Source organism: Aquarana catesbeiana, linkage group LG06 (genome assembly GCF_042186555.1).
Source record: "Aquarana catesbeiana isolate 2022-GZ linkage group LG06, ASM4218655v1, whole genome shotgun sequence".
NCBI classification, from domain to species: domain Eukaryota; kingdom Metazoa; phylum Chordata; class Amphibia; order Anura; family Ranidae; genus Aquarana; species Aquarana catesbeiana.
Window position 1 is genome coordinate 23,494,965 of NC_133329.1, and position 18,864 is coordinate 23,513,828.

The 18,864-nt window shown below is 40.0% G+C and overlaps 1 protein-coding gene across 1 annotated transcript in view; it reads left to right on the plus strand.

The window, feature by feature from the left end:
- Nucleotides 1-392: 392 nt before the first annotated feature.
- Nucleotides 393-18,864, plus strand: part of LOC141148227 (uncharacterized) — a 44,402-nt gene continuing 25,930 nt past the window's right edge. The window contains exons 1-6 of the mRNA XM_073635475.1: nucleotides 393-503; nucleotides 5,449-5,478; nucleotides 8,488-8,631; nucleotides 11,864-12,123; nucleotides 12,202-12,324; nucleotides 16,573-16,750. Of these exons, the coding sequence (XP_073491576.1) occupies nucleotides 440-503; nucleotides 5,449-5,478; nucleotides 8,488-8,631; nucleotides 11,864-12,123; nucleotides 12,202-12,324; nucleotides 16,573-16,750 (799 nt within the window). The 5' untranslated portion in view covers nucleotides 393-439. The remainder of the gene's footprint in view (nucleotides 504-5,448; nucleotides 5,479-8,487; nucleotides 8,632-11,863; nucleotides 12,124-12,201; nucleotides 12,325-16,572; nucleotides 16,751-18,864) is intronic.

An 18,864-nucleotide genomic window follows, 5' to 3' on the forward strand; every position in this document is an offset into this window, starting at 1 on the left:
TTACCTACAATTTCGTGTAGGTTTGTTGCATCTCTCAATGGGGATAGGTGATACCTGGCAGTAACATAAATATATATCTATCAGTAATAAAACAATATCAAAAACACAATACACACATTGTATTTAAGAAGATTAGGTTGTTATTCTATGTATATCAAAGATGTGATAAAAACACTTGATTGGCAAGGATATGCATAAGCCCTTCTTGTTTGAGGCAATATCGTTGACCTTTCTAATGGGATTATAGATAAAAAATATTATGAGAAAGTAAATTTCAAAGTTGCTCAGGCGTGTGCCAAAGGGAGCGTTGTGTTTTTCTAATTTGTAGAAAAACGTTATAAAAAGAAGACAGAAAAGCTGACCTATATCATCTGTGAACAGAGGGTGTTGGGGGCAGTTTATGGTAGGGAAGAATCAATACAGAAAGTAGAATTCCATAATGAGAGGCCGAATGTCCCTCTCCTTCCTCCTGGTCCTGCTGTGTGCTTCTAATGGATGGACACGTAAGTATTCCTCTTGACAATTTCTCTATGTATACCTGAATTGTGTGTGTTCGGGGAGGGAAGGGGGTGGGTATGCTCTTTGGAGAAGCATTAGCTACTCACCTTCCATAAGAATCAAAAGTAAGAAAGTAAAATAACTGGGAAGAAGGCTTTTAACTCTAGATTCATCTAGACAATGCCCCATGTACAGGAGAAGGTGGAGGCCATGAGTTGATATGATGCTGGTCTTATTGTGGAGCCTCTTATCTGGCAGCGCTGTGTAGTACTGAAATAAGTGACATATAAAGGGGCGCAAAACAACATATTTTAAAAAGGAAATTGTTCTAACTTGTTTCCATACCATGGATATGGGTTTACTTCACTTTGGTAAACCTTCACCAATTGTGAAGACATTCCTCCAATAGGGGAACTTATGTTGGTTGCTTTTGACCGATTTTTTTAAACTTTCGGAAAATAGATCCCTCAATACATTGATTGCATACAAATTTAGGAATCCAAATACCTAAAGAATAATTTTTCCTGGGAGCCTATTTCAATTTTTAAAAGTCAAAAATGATTACTTATACTCAACTATTAATTCCCAGTTCTAATACGGTGGAGAATTACAAAGGTTCTTTTCACATAATGGACAATAAATAATGAGGAATAACCAATGAGTTATAGAGAAACACCTTGGAGTTCTCCTGGGCAATTTCACTTATCTTTAGATATATCTGAGAAAGCTGCTTAATCCTAAACTACATGAAACTTGTATCTTTTAGTAATATGCAGCATAATATCCAGTCATACTAATTCACCAAATACATTTATTTTATTGATACTTATCTTCTATAATGTATTTGTTGTGTATTAATACTTTGTTAAGAATCCTTTTGTACTTAAGATTATTTAATGTCCAGTTGGTATGACATCTTATTGTTTCTTTCACTTGGTCCACATTTATATTTTTTTATTATTTTCAGCCCTACCTGGGCAATTCATAAATGATAACATTGGCAAAAATTAAGTCCATGAACACTTATACCAGTGACTTAAACTTTTCTTTTTAGGTTTGATTCTCCTTTAAAGTAGTTTTCCAACTATAACAAGGTACTTCTGATCAATCTAAATTATTACACAGAAGGATCTTCCCTTTAGCATTGCTTGGATAAAATAGAGAGGATCCGTAATCCTGCTTTTTAAAGTTCCCATATAATACTATTTAAACTCCATGGACAATCTATACCAACCACATTCTTAATTTGAAAAGTAAACTCATAAATGCTCTATAGCAGTACATGTTACTATACGGGGAAGGTACGATGGAGGATTTTTTTTTTTTATGCAGTGACTTTGCATTTGGATATATGATAAATAACATAGGAACCTTTGTTTGGCAAACCCTTCCATTTTTAAAGGTTATGAGGACCTTTTGGTTAGAACATTTTTAAAACTGGATTTTATCATCTTCCCCGTCTAAGCTCAGATTCTGATCTGCTCCATGTGGGTGTTTTTTCCAGATTAAAGATTTGCTTTGCAGGGCTAACCATTCTGCTCCATGAGCAATGGAAGGGACAAGGAGCTAACACTCAAGGAAGAAGTGCTGACTAACAAAGTGAATATAATTACTGGGTTCTTGATAATTACAATTCATGCATAACCAAGTCATACTTTCTGTTCTTTTTCTAGAAACCAGCAACTCTCCAAGCCTCGGTAAGAGATCTCAGGATGTAATCATCTTTCTGTTTTCTATTTCTGTACATAGTCCTACATATTCATATATACACTATATTACCAAAAGTATTGGGACACCAAGCTTTACATACACATGAGCTTTAATGGCATCCCAGTGTTAATACGTAGGGTTCAATATTGAGTTGGCCCACCCTTTGCAGCTATAACAGCTTCAACTCTTATGAGAAGGCTGTCCACAAAGGTTTAGGAGTGTATCTATGGGAATGTTTGAGCATTCTACCAGAAGCGCATTTGTGAGGTCAGGCACTGATGTTGGACGAGAAGGTCTGGCTGGCAGTCTCTACTCTAATTCATCCCAAAGGTGTTCTATCGGTTGGAGGTCAGTCAGTTTCCTCCACCCCAAACTTGCTCATCCCTGTCTTTATGGGCCTTGCTTTGTGCACTGGTCCAAATCATTTTGTGGAGGGGGGATTTTGGTGTGGAGGTTTTTTTTTAGTATTTTTATATACAGTATCTCACAAAGGTGAGTACACCCCTCACTTTTTTTTAAATATTTTATTCTAACTTTTCATGTGACAACACTGAAGAAATGACACTTTGCTACAATGTAAAGTAGTGAGTGTACAGCTTGTATAACAGTGTAAATTTGCTGTCCCCTCAAAATAACTCAACACAGCCATTAATGTCTAAGCCGCTGGCAACAAAAGTGAGTACACCCCTAAGTGAAAATGTCCAAATTGGGCCCATTTTTTTCCCTCCCCGGTGTCATTTGACACGTTAGTGTTACAAGGTCTCAGGTGTGAATGGGGAGCAGTTGTGTTAAATTTGGTGTTATCACTCTCTCATAATGGTCACTGGAATTTCAACATGGCACCTCATGGCGAAGAACTCTCTGAGGAGCTGAAAAAAAAGAATTGTTGCTCTACATAAAGATGGCCAAGGCTATAAGAAGTTTGCCAAGACCCTGAAACTGAGCTGCAGCATGGTGGCCAAGACTATACAGCAGTTTAACAGGACGGGTTCCACAAAGAACAGGCCTCGCCATGGTCAATCCAGAGGTTGTCTTTGGGAAATAGACGTATGAGTGCTGCCAGCATTGCTGCAGAGGTTGAAGGGGTGGGGGGTCAGCCTGTCAGTGCTCAGACCATACGCCGCACACCACATCAAATTGGTCTGCATGGCTGTCGTCCCAGAAGGAAGCCTCTTCTAAAGATGATGTACGAGGAAGCCCACAAACAGTTTGCTGAAGACAAGCAGACTAAGGACATGGATTACTGGAACCATGTCCTGTGCTCTGATGAGACCAAGATAAACGTATTTGGTTCAGATGGTGTCAGGCGTGTGTGGCGGCAACCAGGTGAGGAGTACAAAGACAAGTGTGTCTTGCCTACAGTCAAGCATGGTGGTGGGAGGGTAAAGGTGATGGACTGGCCAAGCATGTCTCCAGACCTAAACCCTATTGAGCATCTGTGGGGCATCCTAAAATGGAAAGTGGAGGAGTGCAAGGTCTCTAACATCCACCAGCTCTGTGATGTCATCATGGAGGAGTGGAAGAGGACTCCAGTGGCAACCTGTGAAGCTCTGGTGAACTCCATGCCCAAGAGGGTTAAGGCAGTGCTGGAAAATAATGATGTCCACACAAAATATTGCCACTTTTCCCCAATTTGGACATTTTCACTTAGGGGTGTACTCACTTTTGTTGCCAGCGGTTTAGACATTAATGGCTGTGTGTTGAGTTATTTTGAGGGGACAGCAAATTTACACTGTATACTGGTGTATTTACTTTTGTGAGATACTGTATATATATATATATATATATATATATATATATATATATATATATATATATATATATATATATATATATATATATATTTAAATATATATATATATATATTTAAATATATATATATATATATAGATCTATATACCGTATATATAATATATGATTTTGGAGAGACACCTGAAGCTCTTTATTGCAACAACTTAGCTTGAAAAATTACAGAGTCCAACTAGTTCAACCAAAGGATTTTTTTCTAGATAATGAAAGCACTAAAAGTAAAATGAGAGCGATGGCAAATATTACAAAATGTTTGTACTTTATAATATGCATAAGGATAGAATTAGATAGCATATCTTTAATTATAATTGAAATGAAGGTCAATCTTTGTGGTAACAGTAAAAGAGGCAAATCAAATTCTAACACTGCCAAAGTGACTGCAGGAAACTTTAAAGAAAAAGTAAACCATGGGAAAAAACGGTGACTGTTATAGCCTCTCCTGTAAGCATTATAGTTTACCCCAACCCCCTCTCACTACTGATGGACAGATTGGTTTGCATGTACAATAAAGGGAAATATAAACAAAGAAACATAAAATAATTTTAATTGCATACAGTTTTAAAAAAATAATAATAATCCTTTTTTTATACATAGTAATAAAAACCTGATGGGGTAGCTATTTCCGCACCACTAAAAAAAGTTTTGCCTAATTTTCGAGTAGAAGTTGTAATAAAAACACAATGTATGAAATATATAAACAAATGTATGTGTTTTTTTATTATTTTATTATAATTTTGGATTGCAATTACTTGCATTAAACCCGGTGAAAAGTTATATACATCCAGTAACTTAATCTGGCATTCTAGGTAGTTCTCGAACCAATACAAGTTGTGGTAAGAGTTTACTGACATTGATTTTTGTTACCATAACACTATATTACTGGCTGTAAATAATTGTTTACTGCATTTATTTTTAATATATTCATCTATAATCTCTACTAAATGGTATGCTTATTGTAGATTCAGCCATGATAAGCTCCTGAGAAGGCAGCATTATCAGCTGTGAAATGCGTAAAGAGATTGCCACCTCTAAACATCTGCAGGTTGCTAATGGGGGACTATATACATTGTCCACTACCATAATTACTATCCCTTAACATGAATGTGGATAGTGATGAGTTGTAAAATAAAAAATGTGGAACACGTATATTTATACTTTTTTATACTGCTGTATTTTTAATAATATTGTTATGAAAACTTGTATTATTTTTATAGGAAATATATGTGCAAGTTTCTATGGGCGGTGCCTTAAAAATCTAATAATTCATACTTTTACCAATATACTGTAGAGTATATGGACTACTCAGTATGATGTCTTATGCTTTTCTAGGGAGGGGGTTACCTTTAAGCAGACAGAAAAGTTTAGATTGTTGCTCCTTTGACATTTAAGAATGTTAAGATGATAATATGATAAGTTTTCTTTTCTTTTCAGGTAATGAAGGCTACCATTGTAAGCAGAAAGGTAAGTCACCACCTAAACAATCTCTGATATAAGTACTCTGTCTGACAAAGAGGCCTACATATTGATTTGATTGGCCTCCATAAATCAAATAGAACTATAGACTGTCTAGGGTAGAAATGATCCATCTTAAGTCTTCAGAAGACATGTGGTCTCAAGAAATCCTATCACTGGGGTTGATTTTCCAAAGGAGGAGACATTGTAAATTGAAATCATATCCCCTCTCAAGGGTCTCTTCTCCAGAGAAACCAAGTTCAGTGCTCAAACCCTTTCCTCATAACTCATGTCCTCCAGACCCTTTATCAGTTTTGTTGCCTTTCTCTGGACTCTCTCCAGCTCCAGCACATCCTTCCTAAGGACTGGTGCCCAGAACTGGACGGCATATTATTCCAGGCCGGACCAGAGTCTTGTAGAGTGGGAGAATTATAATTTTATCTCTGGAGTTAATCCCCTTTTTAATGCATGCCAATATTCTTTTTGCTTTGCTTGTAGCAGCTTTGCATTGCATGCCATTTCTGAGCCTGTCATCTACTAGGAACCCCAGGTCCTTTCCCATCTTAGATTCCCCCAGAGGTTCTCCCCCCAGTGTATAGATTGCATTCATATTTTTGCCCCCCAAATGCATTATTTAAATTTTTTCCCATTAAACCTAATTTGCCATGTAGTTGCCCATCCCATTAATTTGTTCAGATCTTCTTGAAAGGTTTCCACATCCTGCAGAGAAGTTATTGCCCTGCTTAGCTTAGTATTGTCCGCAAATACAGATATTGAAGTGTTTATCCCATCCTCCAGGTCATTTATGAATAAATTAAATAGGATTGGTCCCAGGACAGAATCTTGGGGGACCCCCACTACCCACCCCTGCTCATTCTGAGTACTCCCCATTTGTCACTACCCTCTTAACTCGCCCTTGTAGCCAGTTTTCAATCCATGTACTCACCCTATGGTCCATGCCAACGGACCTTATTTTGTACAGTAAACGTTCATGGGGAACTGTATCTAATGCTTTTGCAAATTCTAGATACACCAGGTCTACAAGCCTTCCTTTATCTAGATGGCAACTCACCTCCTCATAGAAGGTTAATAGATTGGTTTGGCAAGAATGATTCTTCATGAATCCATGCTGATTACTGCTAATGATACAGTTGTCATTACTAAAATCTTGTATATAGTCCCTTATCATCCCCTCCAAGAGCTTGCATACTATTGATGTTAGGCCAACTGGTCTGTAATTCCCAGGGATGTATCTTGGCCATTTTTTAAATATTGGTGCTACATTGGCTCTTCTCCAATCAGCTGATACCATTCCAGTCAGTAGACTGTTCGGAAAAATTAGGAACAATGGTCTGGCAACTACTTGACTGAGTTCATTAAGAACCCTCGGGTGCAAGCTATCCGGTCCCGATGGCTTATTAATGTTAAGTTTTTCAAGTCTATTTCTAATTCTGTCCTCTGTTAGTCATTAAGGGTGCTTCCTGTGATGTGTCATGAGGATAAACATTGCAGTTTTGGTTACTTAAGCCCCCCGATTCCCTCGTGAAGAGAGAGAGAAGAATAAATGTAATACCTTCGCCATCTCTCCATCCTTAGTAACCAGATTGCCTTCATCATTCTTTATGGGACCAATATGATCTGACCTCTCTTTCTTTCTATTTATGTACTTTTCTTACTCTCCTCTGTTATGTGCCTTTGGATACTGTATGGGCCTTAGTAGATAACTGATGATCTTATCCCTGGTGGGTGGGGGGGGGGGATACTCTTTAGTCTTTGGAAGAAGAAGGCTTGGAGGAAAGCTGGAGTCTTCAGCTAGCTCTTTAAGATTTGCACAGTGTATCCTGGCAAACAACATGTACACTAGATTCTCTCAGTATGGATTGAAGTGTAACAAGGGTCCCCTTGCAAGCTTGGTGAAGTGAATAAGGCAATGGTAACTGCGTGCAGTGTCCTTTGGTGTAACAGGAATGGGTAAATGTCCGCTCACCAATCCCAGCAACCTTCTGTGTGGCGTGAGGGATCCGCGGCAGGCCTCTACAGAATCTAGCTCAAGGGACAGTGCTCAACTCTGCATCGCACCACACTACCTTCCAGCTGGATCTGGCTACATATGTATATAATTTTTATATTTAGCTTATTGTTTGGAGTTCAGCTTTAAGTTGGCCTTACGCATGATTGGGCATTCAAAGTGTACACAGCTTTGCCTTATTTTCTAAACTATGTAGCTGAAGTTTTTGCCAACTAAACTTTCAACTTTTGTAACTGAATAATCTCTCTTTGTCTCTTCTCTTAGAAAATTGACTCAATTGTCCTTAACTTTTGAGAGTACATTCAGCCAATGGGAAAACCATTTTATACAGATCTTATCAACTCCTCTACTGCTGGGTCTATACAGAAAAAAAAATGTCAGCGTTGTCTTTTCTGCCTTAAAATGGAACTTAACTCAAAAAGAAAGTTCTGCTTCTCTGCCTTCTCCCTACCCCCTTTAAGTTTTGGGACTTTGTAAGGGGGGAGGGTTACCTGGTTTTGACAGGTACCAGCTTCCACTTTTGGTTAGATCACCATGGCAATACAAGGGGAAGTTTGCCCCCCTTCCCCCACAGCCTTTTGGGACATTTCACAGGACCCAGAAAGCTGCAGGACCATTCACAAAGCAAAGCATGGCTCACGCATGCGCAGTGGGAAACTGGCTGTGAAGCCGCAAGGTGTCACAGTTGGCTTCCCACATTAAAGATGCCAGCGCTGGGGACCTGAAGAGCTGGCTCGGGTGAGGACGGCCTTGGATCCCTGGACAGGTAAGTGTCTTTTTATTAAAAGTCAGCAGCTACAGTATTTGTAGCTGCTGACTTTTAATCTTTTTGTTTCTAAGGTAAAGAACTGCTTTAATTTTGCTAACACTTTCCAAATTCAGCACAAAAAATAAATCAAGAGATTTTGTTACAATATCATCAGTGATCTTGAGTGTGTTTTATAAAGTATCAATAGAACATTATTTTATCTGAACAATTTGTGTTATAGAGGGGACCTCCCTTACTGTATTGAAGGATAAAACTCTGGTCTATCGTAGTCTTTCATACGGTTTGAAGAAAGTATTGAATTCTGTATCAACCAGACTTCCCTGCATTAAACGACAATATACCACAATAACTCTGGACCGCACAGGTAAATACAAAATCGGCACACTAACAGTTCTCTTATTTTAACATTGTAATTTATAGATACATAGTCATTGAAAAAACCATAACAATTCCCCTAGCTTTGTATAATCCGCTTCCTAAGGAAGACACTTAAAAGTATGTTTTATGTTGTTGAACGCCACATGTTACTGCTCAATCTAATTTGAAACCTCCTTTTTTTCTAACCTCAAATTGTGGCAGTTTGTCCTCTTCAGGGACCTTGGAGTAAACAGTTTACTTCAATTACTGAAATCACGGGCGGCACAGTGGTGCAGTGGGTAGCACTTTCGCCTAGCAGTAAGAAGGGTCGCTGGTTCGAATCCCCACCACGACACTACCTGCCTGGAGTTTGCATGTTCTCCCTGTGCCTCCGTGGGTTTCCTCCGGGTACTCCGGTTTCCTCCCACACTCCAAAGACATGCTGGTAGGTTAATTCGATCCTGTCTAAATTGTCCCTAGTATGTATGAGTGTGAGTTAGGGACCTTAGATTGTAAGCTCCTTGAGGGTAGGGACTGATGTGAATGTACAATGTATATGTAAAAGCGCTGCGTAAATTGATGGCGCTATATAAGTACCTGAAATAAATAAATAAATAAATAGTTTCTGCCACTAACACCCATAACAGGGTACTATTCCTCTCACTAACACTAATAATGGGGGAATATTCCTTTAAAAAAAAAAAAAAAAAAAAATTACTGAAATCACCTATGATGATTTTGTACATTGTAATCATAACCCCTCTTATGTGCCTCTTCTCTAGAATGAAGAATGTATATAAAATATAGTGTAAAATATAGAATGGACCCTCATAGCTGAGCTCCTCCATTCCCCTTATTAGGGGTGAGCAGATGGTCTGGTCTGAAATCAGGACCGAACTTTGGCTGTTCAGGTATTTGGGAGGATGCCAAACTTTAGCCCATTCAGCCCCCTCCTCCTTAGTTTCAGTCCCTTATTAGAGATGAGCTGATGGTTTAGTCTGAACCTAAATTTGGACTGAACTTTGGCTGTTCGGGCATTCAGGAGGACACCCAAACTTTAACCTGTTCAGCCCCTCTCAGTTTCAACCCCTTTTCAGCAGGAGCTGTGCTTCCTGCAGTCACTGGCTCCTAAGAAAGTTGCTGGTGCAAAGAACCATTGAGGACACTAGGAAGCAAAGGGGCAGGTATAACTGTGACATCACTGCCCAAATATTTGTCACTGGTTCCTAATGAAGCCATTGATGCTTGCACCCATGGCATCCCTGGAAACCATTGATGTTACAGGGAATCCCCACCCCTTTTAAACAAAGGGCCAAGGATAGCAGTTACATCACTGCTCCAATATGGCCACTGGTCATATTTCACTACTATCCCCACCCCTTCTCTAGTATAGCTGATGACGTGGCACTTTCATTTGGCCATGAACACCATGGGGATCAGTCGTGTGCATTTTTTTTTAGTGAGTCAGTGAGTGGTGGGTATTGTTATTGATGATAAATTTTCAATCAGGAAAATATTAGGGGGAGTTATTTTTATAAAGAACTTGCCAAACATGTGGGTGTCGTTATTTCTAGGTTACCATTTTTGGGGGGTAAATGAATAGGGGTACTGTGTGCCCTATACTCATGGGGGGATGTATCTGGGGGCCCCCTTAATATTAAAGGGGATTCCATATTCCAATAAGTCCCTGCCCACAGACCTCCACAACTACTGTCCAACATGGGGACAAGGCACCTCCCCATGTTGAGGGCACATGGCCTGGTATGATGCAGGGAGTTGAATGCTTATCCCCCCCCCTCACCTGGACATCCAGGCTACATACTCAGATTAGGGTTGTGGTATAGATTTTTAGGGGGACTTCGCACTTTTTTTTGCATGGATTCCCCCTTTAAAATCCATACCAGACCCAAAGGGAGGGGCACTTTATGTGCAGTATTTTTACAATTTTTCAGTTATAATGTATACTGTAGACTATTTTAGAGGTAATAACCCAAGAAATTAAAGAAAAATTCCAGATTTGGATATTTTATACCTAGTTACATTGTTTGTTACATTGACCCCCAAAGGGTCTGGTATGGATTTCCTGGGGGACTCTTACATTACAGAAAATCACCATCCCTTTTAAGCAAAGGGACAAGGATAGCAGTGACACCACTGCTCCAATATGGTCACTAGAAATATTTTTGGGCGATGACATTGACCAAATCCGGTTATGGCCAAATTTGGTCAATGATGTCACATCTATCCTTGCCCCCTCTCTAATATAGCTGATGACATCCCAGGGCAGTGTCATTTTGCTATGAGTACCATTGGGATCAAGAGACTATCACAGATGCTCATCAAGAGAACCCAACTATGCCCACCCTACCAGCTCTTCTATTCATAGAAGCTGCACTACAGCTTCTATAAATGGAGCACAACCTGTGAATAGAGCAAGCAGGTGTTTAGACATTAGTCTTCATCAAGCCTTAAAAAAGGATCAATGGTGATGTGCAGGTATGGGGTTGGTGGCGCTACCTACTGGCTATCATATAAGCATGCATGCCAGTGGTGAATGCGTGTACGAGAGGGTTAGTTACCCTGATAATACAGGCTCTATGCATCCATCCCAATGTGCAAGAAAGGAAAAATAAAAAAATATTTTACGGTACACAAATAAAAATAAATATTAAGTGAATCCCAATAAACCTGACATATATATGTGTACATAAGAATAACATTGAAAAATAAGCCTCATGGGGTCCATGTCCCATCAAAAAACCTAATGTCCAAAAAAATCAAAATCAAAAATATATACACATTATGTGCAAAAAAAAATATATATATATATATATATATATATATATATATATATATATATGTATAAAACCCAAAACCAGCAAGGTCCAGTGGCACATATGTGTAGTCATAAACCGTAATTAAAAAATCAGCATAAAGATGAAAAATATAAAGTATATATAAGAAAAAATATATATATAATATATTAGTGAAGCTCCAAACTGACCAGTCAAAAAATCAAAAAAGTCCAAAGTGCTCAAGTGACTCTTGTGTTCAGAGAATCAAGTGACTTCTGTTGCTCCCCCTGATGGGTCCCTACTCCCTGCACCCCTGCAAGTACACGTATCTTTTTATACAGGCCATACAGGATAGGTGTGGGTAAACACTAGTAGCTAGTATCAGTCTTTACTACCACTTTTATCATTAAGTTTCTGCTTTTCAATTAATTATATTTTTTTCAGAAACAAATGAAACCATCACCAATAACAAGAGTGACTTCTTACAAAGTATAACAGGAAAGTCTTGGTATGATGCCTATTATTATTACTATAAGCATATGTTGATCTGCAATCAGTCCCTCCTCTATGGGCTGAAGAGAGCTCTGGAGATTTCCCCTTCTGAGTCCCTCATTTTGGTTTATACATTTGGCTGCATGGCAGATTACAATGACACTCGGCTCCTGTCTGAAGTTTACACATTGCTGGAGGAGAAGAAGTCCCAAGTAAGAACCCTCCATGTAAAGTCATACATCATCCACGTATCTCTGATCCCTAGGTAAACATTGTTTTTTTCTCTACAGGTTTATTTTCTGTGGTACACCTGGTATCGTACAATCAAAGCTTCCCAGAAAGATGTGTTTAATGAAATTGCATCTCTTAGTTATGGAGGCTTTATTGATATGAGAATGATTGATTATTATGAGGTAAGAATCAAAAAAGAAGCATATACAGTATAGTATTAGTGAATGTAAAAATATTTTGATGGTGAACACTTTATGTACTTGGCTGAATTTCAGTTACAATGTATACTGTAGACTGCTTTAGAGGTAATAACACAAGAAATTAAAGAAGAATTCCAGATTTGGACAATTTATGCCTAGTTACATTGTTTCCAGCTTAAACAAATAAATTAGGTATTGACCATACCTGTGGGATCCCTCTAAAAGCTGGAAATCACTGTAATATTTTATACCTAGTTACATTGTTTGTTACATTGACCCCCAAAGGGTCTGGTATGGATTTCCCGGGGGACTCTTACATTACAGAAAATCACCATCCCTTTTAAGCAAAGGGACAAGGATAGCAGTGACACCACTGCTCCAATATGGACACTGGAAATATTTTTGGGCGATGACATTGACCAAATCTGGTTATGGCCAAATTTGGTCAATGATTGCCCCCTCTCTAATATATGCACACAGGGCATGTCAGTATATGGCTGCTACAGGGGAGAGGAGGGAGTTCTGACAATGGCTGGGCAATGGGGGGTCTATGGGTGACATCAGGACTGGGAAAATTCACAGCCATTGTCAAGCGCTCCTTTACACTGGGTAGCCAATAAGTAAATAAGTACACGTATATTTTTATACAGGCCATACAGGATAGGTGTGGGTAAACACTAGTAGCTAGTATTAGTCTTTACTATGCTACTACACTGCTTCTTCAGTGATCTCAATTTGCTTTTGGATCCCATGCCGAGTGCCATTGTGAACACAGAAGGGCAGCAGCATAGCATTGGTGCCATTCAGAGAATGCTTAGTATTTTTTGAATGAATGCAAAATGTTCTTCTGATTGGATGAGGTGGAGAGTTAGGGCAGTGATGTCATGCATGAAAATCATTCTCTGAAAAGGTGCCTGTGCTGAGCAGTCAACCTCCAGTGTTCAGTAAGCAGCACGGTAGCTTCTCAGAACTGGACCTGGAAGTTAGTGGAGATAACTGTAGTAGTGGTGTAGTAGCAGTGTCTACTACAGTATAGGGATGAGCCTGATGTTCCAGGTGAACGTAAGTTCGACTAGAAAATCGAGTGTTTGCCGTTCATCGAATTTAGAACATTATGGGGCGTTCACGGGAGATTTGTGCGCCCGTGGAACGCCCCATAATGAACAGCAAGACCGTCAATGCACTGCGAGATCGCAACCTGGCAGGCCGCAGGAAAGGGGATGTGAGAGAGCGCCCCCTCCCTCCTGAACCTTACCAGGCCACATGCCCTCAACATGGGGAGGGTGCTTTGGGGTCCCCCCAAAACACCTTGTCCTCATGTTGATGGGGACAAGGGCCTCATCCCTGCAACCCTTGCCCCGTGGTTGTGGGGGGTCTGTGGGCTGGGGGCTTATCAGAATCTGGAAGCCCCCTTTAACAAGGGGACCCCAGATCCCGGCCCCCCTATGTGAATGTGTATCAGGTACATTGTACCCCTTACCCATTCACCAAAAAAAGTGTCAAAAAAGTAAAAATGACAGCAGAGAGTTTTGGACAAATCATTTATTAAAAAAAAAAAAATACCCCATGATGTTACTCCATCTTCGATCACAGCTCCGCCAGTCCATGGGGACAAGGTGTTTTCTGGGGGGAACCCCAAAGCACCCTCCCCATGTTGAGGGCATGTGGCCAGGTATGGTTCAGGAGGGGGGGGGGCGCTCTCTCGTCCCCCCTTTTCCTGTGGCCTGCCAGGTTGTGTATTTGAATAAGGGTCTGGTATGGATGCGCCATTTTTTTATTATGGTGGGCCTGGTATGGATTTTGCGGGGACCCCCATGCAAGTTTTAAAAAAAAATCTTGACATGGGGTTCCCCTTAACCACTTTAAGACCGGGCCTTTTTTTCAAACTTGTTTGCAAGTTAAAATAATTTTTTTTGCTAGAAAATTACTTAGAACCCCCAAACATTTTATATATATATATATATATATATATATATATATATATATATATATATATATATATATATATATATATTTTTTTTTTTTTTCTCTAACACCCTAAAGAATAAAATGGCGGTCATTGCAATAATTTCTGTCACAACGTATTTGTATAGTGGTCTTACAAGTGCACTTTTTTTGGAAAAAACAACAGTAAAGTTAGCCAAATTTTTTTTTATATTGTGAAAGATAATGTTAAGCCGATTAAATTGTTACCCAACATGTCACGCTTCAAAATTGCACCCGCTCGTGGAATAGCGATAAATTTTTATCGTTAAAATTCACCATATGCAACATTTAAAATTTTTTACAGAGGAGGTCTGGGCTACAATTATTGCTCTCGCTCTACCGATCGCTACTCGTTAAAAATGTTTTTTTTTCTTATTTATTTTACTTTTTATTTTTTATTTTTACACTGTTCTTTTAAAATAAATGTCACTTTTATTCCTTTTAAGGGGAATGTAAATATAAAAAAAGCATGACAGTACCTCTTAAATATGTGGTCAAAAAGACCTCAGATCTCATATTTACACTACAATGCAATAAAACAAAAAAAAGTTGTTTGAAAAAAAAATGTCCCTTTAAGAGCTATGGGCATAAGTGAATTTTTGACATTGCTTCCACTCTGCAATTGTATGGAGCAGAGCGGGGGGGCATCTTCCCCTCACTCAGCTCCATGCCAAGCAGGAGAGAGGCTCCGGTAAGCGGCGGAGGGCAGCGGAGAGCACCAGATAGCGGCGGGAGGGGGGCCTCTCCCACCACTGATAAAAGTGATCTTGCAGCGAATCCACCGTTGAGACCACTTTTATTTTGAAGCGGACCGCCCACTGAAGAAGTGGATACTGGGGTTATGGTAGCTAGCTGCTGCCATAACAACAGTATTCCACTTCAAAGTGCCGCCGTATAATGACGGCGAGCGGTCCATAAGTGGTTAATATCCATACCAGACCTGAAGGGCCTGGTATGCATTTTGGGGGGACCCCCAAGCAATTTTTTTTGTTGGGGGTTCCCCTTAATATCCATACCTCACCTGAAGGGCCTGGTAATGGACGGGGGGGAACTCATGCCATTTTTTTCAATGATTTTTATGTATATTGCCAGGATCAGACAATACATTACAGCCATGAGTAGTTTTGAATTACATTTTTTCCTTTAGAAATGTCAAGATGCACTACATTACAGGCATACTAAGGGGACCCCCAGGCACGATATTTAAAGGAATATTTAATTTGCTCCTGAAAAGATGGCCTTTTTAAAACTTTTTTTTTGCATTGATACATGTCCCCTGGGGCAGGACCCAGGTCCCCATACACTTTTTATGCCAATAACTTGCATAAAAGCCTTTAAAATGAGCATTTTTGATTTTTCATGTTCGTGTCCCACAGACTTTAACAGTGTTTGCATGTTCGCACAAATTTTTTGCCTTTTCGCATGTTCTGCTGCGAACCGAACCGGGGGGGGGGGGGTTCGGCTCATCCCTACTACAGTATTTTCTAGCTTCTACAGGGATCCCACGGATATGTTTTATAGATAGTTACATTGGTCCAAGCTGGAACAATATGTAACATATCCATACCTGGAATTCTTCTTTAAACTTGAAAGAAAGGTGAAACAAAAATGAATTTAGTCTGCACCTTTCTCATCAGAGTCCCCTTTAAATCATCGTCCCCATCAGAATCCCCCTTACATCAGAATACCCATCAGTGTCCCCTTTAAATCATGGTCCCCATCAGTATCCCTTCATAACAGAGTCCACATTACAGTCCTTCCCTAAATTAGGGTCCGCCAAAGAAATCATCTTTACAACAGAGTCCCTATTTGTTTGGCTTTAGTTTGGCTTTAGTTTTGACTTATAAAAAACCCTGTCTACCCTGTGACAACACTGCTATGTGATTCCACTGCAATACAAACAGAGTTGTCACCTTGTTATAGGAAGTGGAAACAGAACAAATCTACTGACTGGATCAATAGCTATCAAAACAATGTTACGGGGGGAGCTTAGAAAAATAAAGGGTGTGTTAATGCTAGTGAGTGCATCATATATATCAATTTTTATTTTGCCCTTTAAAAAGGAAGTAAGCTTCCCACTAATGTTTGTACCTATAGGTAAGCCTATAATAAGGTGCATTTCAAAAACGTGTGTTTCAATGACTTATAGCAGGGTATATGTGCTCATTAGCACATTCATCCTTTTATAATTTTATGTGTTTGATTCAAATAATATAATCTTCTTTTTAATTTGTTTTTGGGCAGCTATGGCGGTCATCTGTATTACTTTTGTCTAAGCCTCTAAATTCAACTCTGCACCTCCTAAACATCTGCTTAAATGTCACTGACGAATATACTGAAGTGTTTAGTGTCCCAATTTCCTTATCATATTTACTGATCACAAGAGATGAACGAGTCATTTTAAAATTTACTGATCCAAATGGTAAGTTCATGGTTGTAGAATTACAGTAAGAATTTCTTAATGTTGATACTGCCTTATTTCCATAAATCATAAGAACAAAAATCCAATGTCTTCAATTTCTATAACAAACGTCTTTGCTCCCCGTGGGGACTTTACAGTGTCTTGGATACAGGGTTGATTTACCTGGTGGGTGAGGGTACAATATTGGCTTACCTGTGTGTTCCGCATTAAGGTTGACATCAAGAAAGGACGAGCCCGGCTGGGCCTTTCGGAACAGACAGGGGATGGAGCACCACCTGGGGTGTTCTCTGGGTGGCCCCCTACCCACTTGTTCCCCACATGACATACAGACTTGACCTGCTAGGGGATGATTAATAGAGCAATCAGGTTACTGATCTCTCCCTCACTAGAATTAATGACTAGCTTGTGGGGTTGAGGAGGGGCTCCTGGGGAGTTGTCAGGAGCACATACCTTAGCTATTATATTTAGGCCATTATGACATGCTTCAGGTGCCCCTTTGGCGCCGACTCCCCGGGTGCCCTCTCTCCTATATGTTTGAGTATTTAAAAGGTTTATTTTATTTATTTATTCATTTTTTTTTTATGCCTATATATATATTTTATGCAATATACTGTAATGAGTTTTCGCTCGGTGGTGTGTGTTCTGCTGCATCTGGTCCCAGGTTATTCTCGGGGGTTTCCCTTTGTTTTTTTTCCCCAAGGCACCGTTGTAGCGAGATCAGTTGACTGCTGCAGCAACACATGCACTTCCTGATTTGGTTCACTCCTGAGCTGCCGTAGATCAATTAGCAGTGGGGACATCCTCCCCCAGGAACGCCCCATGTTGGGGCCTATAGGATGTTTTATTGCCTGGGTTAATACATGCAACAGTATACAGCAAGCATTCCTGGGGGGTCAGGCAAAGGAACCACAGCTCACTCTCGTCAGGCTTCGGCTCTCACAGAGCGAACGGTCTCTCCAACTAATGAATTCTGGTATTGTTTAACATTAAGGTTTTGAATATTCCAATCCTCCTAGCCAAAACTGTATCCTGGCAGCTCTTAGACCTCCATACCGACCAAGAGGGTAGATACCTCTTTGTAAAAGGTACACTCCAGTCACAGACCTTCACCCTGGCTAACCTGTTTCTGCCAAATGTGGATCAGCTCCCAGTGCTTGAAACATGCCTATCCTCCTTGGCTTCTTTTGCCGAGGGTACTCTTGTGTTAGGGGGAGACCTCAACCTCACCATTGATCCCCACAAAGATTCATTGACGGGCTCCTCTGCCCTATCCCAGAGAAATGTTTCACTCCCATCAGCTAGTTGACATTTGGCATATCCTTCACCCGCAGGAGAGACTATAGCTTTTTCTCGCCGGTTCATGGCTCGTACTTTAGGATAGATGTTTTTCTGGTCTCCCATGATGCCAATTGTCTCTAGTGCCCAGATTGGCCATATTGCACCCAACACCTAGCTCAGCCACTATGCGATTTAATGAATCCCTCATACAGGACTTTGAGATTATAGTAGATATTCTGCGAGAGCTTGACCACTTTTTTGAGAGTAACAAAGATGCGGTCCCCAACCCTATTTTTATATGGTCCGCACATAAGTGCTACATTAGAGGAATGTTTATTAAACATGGTCAAAGACTCAAGGTGGCCAGAGCGAAAATGCTGTCTGGGTTGCTTTCCAAACTCCACGACTGCGAAATACGTCATAAAACACATCCAGATAAGGTCCTGGAAGCAGGAGTAACTAGTCTACGAGAAGAAATTAGGGAACACTCCTTATTCAAAGCCAAATACAAGCTATTAAAGGTGCACAGAGCCCTATAAGAATAATGAGACAAATGCAGCAGATCATTAGCGAACGCCATTCGAACCCAACGTAACTAATCAAGCATCCCTGCTTTGTCCACTCCCACAGGCATCAGATTAAATAAGTACCTAGAGATTAGGGATGAGCCGAACACCCCCCTGTTCGGTTCGCACCAGAACATGTGAACAGGTAAAAAATTACACTTTAACACCGTTAAAGTGTATGGGACTCGAATATGAATAATCAAAAGTGCTAATTTTAAAGGCTCATATGCAAGTTATTGTCATAAAGAAGTGTTTGGGAACCCGGGGGAC